At 41.0% G+C, this 4,239-nt stretch overlaps 1 protein-coding gene across 1 annotated transcript; it reads right to left on the bottom strand.

Annotated features, from left to right (window-relative positions):
• Positions 1-391: 391 nt before the first annotated feature.
• On the bottom strand, positions 392-3,582 carry LOC119326023 (protein RADIALIS-like 4). Its single transcript, XM_037599733.1, has 2 exons — positions 2,061-3,582; positions 392-725 (listed from the first exon to the last, which is right to left on the bottom strand). Exons 1-2 carry the CDS (start codon positions 2,327-2,329, stop codon positions 701-703), a joined length of 294 nt encoding a protein of 97 aa, XP_037455630.1. The 5' UTR covers positions 2,330-3,582; the 3' UTR covers positions 392-700.
• Between the last annotated feature and the right edge of the window lie 657 nt (positions 3,583-4,239).

Raw genomic sequence — 4,239 nt, 5'->3', positions numbered from 1 at the left:
GGGGCCACTTGGCAAAGCTCTCTACCTGATCAACAGTAGTGACATGGCCATTCACTTTGGAGAACTAGACTGGATAGTGAAGGATCATGCAGATCTCTGCAACTGCTTCCAGTGGACCACCCCGCACAGCCCAAGCTTTGGTCACCTGTCCAAGATGGCCAATGTTCATTATCGTATGACTGTTGGGTATCTGGACCTGAATTTGGTGGTCCGAGTTTGGTACCCTTTTGTTCTGCCCTACTACTTTATCATGATAGCACTCAGCAAAGGAAGGAGAAAACGTCGAAAATCTGCTTAAAGCACATAGACGAAAACTGTTTTTTTCATCAGGTGACATGCCAAATCAGACATGTAAATCCTTTTTGCACCAAACTTGGCAGAGACATGCTGCAATACTTCAAGTATATGTCTACTTTTTTTCAAGAATTTTAACAGTGTTGATCCCTTTTTATTTTAAGCCGGGAGTGCACGCTCCCGACCTCAGCTAGAAGTTTTTCATCAAACCACTACACAAGTCTAGTACCCATCTTCTTTTGGTAGCAATTCTACTACCTATGACAACACACACATACAACGCAAGAGCACATTAGCTCAAAAAATATATAGTAAACGTAATCTCAGGGGGACTCGGTTATGTTTCGGTTTTGCTGGTAAGAGCGCCACTGCAATAGGCTTCGGATCAGCTCCTCCAAGATCGCGTTCACTGAGGATTGAGGTACCTTCTCCTGGAACAAAGAAACCACAACATCACACCGTTATCCCTTCGAATAAATTAAAGGAGGGGGAACAAAATGTACACTGTTCTGAAAGTGATTTATTCATCATAAAGGCAAACAGCTTAAAGGTAGTGGGGTTTGTAATGATTTCCCTTGCAAACTTTAGGAAAATATGCATGGTTGATACCACTGTGCAGGGAGTAGTAGGAACGAGGCGTTTCCCTCTTTGCAGAGGAATATGCAGAGCAACCTCCCAAGAGGAACACCATCACTATTTCTCTCACAAGCATAATAATTTGATTGCTGGATTTTCAAAGCACACTGAGTAGCAGCAGCAGCAGCACAAACATACTAATGCTAAAGAATTTTCATTCCCGTAAACAGATTGACCTGCTTCACCGCCCAGTTTAGAGATTAGTAACTACTATGATTACGGGTGTTTATCCATATCTTTCCCACTGTACTCACAATTTAATTCGACACTAAACTGGATCAGATAGTGTCCTTGTGGCCATAGTTATCCACTAGTATTTTGCCGGCAGATCATCATCACGGACAGGTGAGGTTGTTCACAAAAAACAAAAAAAGTGAGGCTGCCTGGAGTTTGAAATTTCAGCATACTTCTGTTTATTCTGCTGTATCTTCCATTTAGTTGAATTTGCGCATTGTTGGCAGATAAAAGGGAGTTGACTTGTCTTGCCAAATGGAGTCTCAGTCAACAGAGTGCACAAAACATGAAGAAAGAGCACAAAAGTGTATTACTATTTACTAGTTGGAACTTGGAGTACTCCTTATAAACAACAAACAAGGATCACATGCTTAATTATCACAAGGTGGAAATGGAACAGGGCAGCAGACCAGCAGTTATATAGCTAAGTTCAGAAAAATGCAATCTGCAGAGCTAGTCAAATTCCACACTTCGGGAAGAATGTAATTGTCAAACTAATCACATAAGTTATGCAAGGCACAAGTCAAAAAAAAAAAGTTATGCAAGGCATAAGTCAATTCCAGCAAAATCCAAGGACAATGGATTTGACTTACATTTCAGATAGCCCAAGATACAGATAATCAAGGCACACCCAGACACTTAAACACAAGCCGGAAGAACAGAATAGGAGGAACAAACTATAAAAGGCATGCTGCAAACTAGAGGGAAAAAGATAATCTAGGTGTGGGACGTTAGGAATCATAAAATGACCAAAAGCTACAAAATCAAGTAACAGCATGCAGAAACACTGCTCTTGAACATACACCCATGACTAGTAGTGCATAACAACAGGTGAGCATATGAAGAGGATGCACCATGAGATTATGTGTGTATGAGAGTACGGGCTTCTTAATTACCTGTGGTCCTCATTGGCACTGCCCCAGGAGTTGCCGTTGCTACTGCTGGCGCCGGAGATGTTGTAGAGGGATCCGCGACGGCCGCCTGCATACTCAATGTGATGCAGGTCCTTCAGCAGCTCTTCATAGTGCCTCTTCACTTCATCGACTGACTTCCCATCACCGACTGCTCGTGCCACCTTCTGCCAGCGGTCTGGCGTGTCCTCGTCATACGTCGCTAGCGCCGTCTCAAAGATCTTGTTCTGTTTTGCTGTCCAAGATGAACTCATTATCTCTCTATTTTTCTTTCTCTCCTTCCCCTTTACTGTTTCCCCAGCAGGGAGAAATTTTCCACGAAAGGTCAGGGGACTAGTAATGGACACTACTTGTGGCTGCTCGTGTTTCTGTGGAACAAAGAGTGAGCGCAGATGTGCTATTTATATAGAGGGGGAAGCCAACACAATACCCAGTATTGAGTGGGTGGTGATTTGTGTTAGCAGTACGCAATGAGTTGACACGCCTATGTAGGAGGGAGCCACGAGAAATTTCACCGACTCACCACACTAATCTGGTGTGTATTAAATTTGTAGGGAGGAATCAAAATCACTCAGATTTGCTGGGAGACTAGACCTTTGTCATCTCATTTCATCCCACAATCTTGATAGACATCCTTTATTCTTGCCTTTTTTCTATGTTGAAACTTGAAACCATGCTTTAAGGGTGCATTTGGTACTTACCACAACTTTTTTCTCAAACTCACATCAACATGCGTGTCGTTTTGTATTGGAAGAAGCACACTGAGATGATGCAAAAACTTACCAGGCCAATTAAACCACAATATACAAAGCAACCTAGGCTAACAAAACCAGACAAGCAAAGCAACAAGCCTACACACACAGCTCTACAAAGAAGCAAAAAGGTCACAAGAAGAGGGGTAAGCGCAGGCAAAGCTAGTGGTCAGAAGGCCTAGAGTGCATACTAACCATAACTAGTTGTACCTAAAAGAATATCACAAGGCCATTTGTGCCAGGATAGAAGCATGCAACATCCTTGTCGATGTTACAAACTTACGGAATGTTTTGAACAAAGGTGCTTCCACCAATTTGCAGTCAATTAATTGGCTGTACAAACTACATACAATTTGCAACATCACTTAAAACAATGATGTTTAGTAGCAGAGGATATTTGGAACAGAAGCCCTGAATAGTGAATATAGCAAGTACAAGGAAAAGCTAGTGACTAACAATTTGTGTCGACGACCTTCCACTGTAACAAAAATATTCAAATATCTAATTGAAAACACACACCAATATATGCCTCTTTGTCTTTCTGTAACACAGGGGAAAGGAGCCATTATTAGGTCAAAAGGATAAGAGCACCTAACTCTTCCATGATATTTCTACTCGATTATATCGGTGATGGTATATGGTTTCAGATGGACAGAGAAGAATGTCATGCAGATGGGATGTACTATTCAACTGTGGTCTGTGGTTTAATAAATTAACACACAAAAATCTGTCCCTAGTACCTATCCACTTTGAGCATATGATGGCAGAACTGGACATATTGTACAGTCGTCTCATTGCTAGGAACTGTATAATAGTACAAGTTTCATGCAATAAAAATAGATTGGCAAGATCTAGTGTATAATGAAGTGGAATAATTAGATTTGGGATTCTTGACTCCCTTGTATAGCCCCCTTTTGTATATTCCCCTTCCCTTTGTACATTCTTCCCTCTTCTTCTAACTACCCCTTTATGTTTTTTCATGCCGCCTTCAATAAAAAATTACTGTCAGGGCCTCACCTACAGTTTTCAGTTCAAAAATAAAGATTTGGGATTCATGAGATAGCTTATTGTTTTATAAGAGATCACATGTTTAGTTCCCGTGGGAGATTCATTGGTGGTTTGTTGGAGTTACTACAGGATCCAAACAACCATTGGTACAGGAACTTTATTTTGTACCAGTCCTCTCGGATAATGGAACAGCAAGTTCTTTATGCTCCTTAAAAACTAAACCTATACCACAGTTGAAAATTTAAGTGTCTGCGGATATTGCTGGTAACTAGTAAACCCATTAAGTATGTTAGTACCATGTAAATATTCTCCTAACAGAAATTGTGACTGGCTTTATACGAATTTCCCATCAAAATTTGATTTAACAACTCAGCTCCTAAATCTAATAGTTGTTTCCGGTTGTT

The sequence above is a fragment of the Triticum dicoccoides genome, chromosome 6B (assembly GCF_002162155.2).
Source record: "Triticum dicoccoides isolate Atlit2015 ecotype Zavitan chromosome 6B, WEW_v2.0, whole genome shotgun sequence".
In the NCBI taxonomy this organism is placed as follows: Eukaryota; Viridiplantae; Streptophyta; class Magnoliopsida; order Poales; family Poaceae; genus Triticum; species Triticum dicoccoides.
The sequence above is the reverse complement of the archived record's forward strand: the minus strand, read 5'-3'. Positions and strand labels throughout refer to the sequence as shown.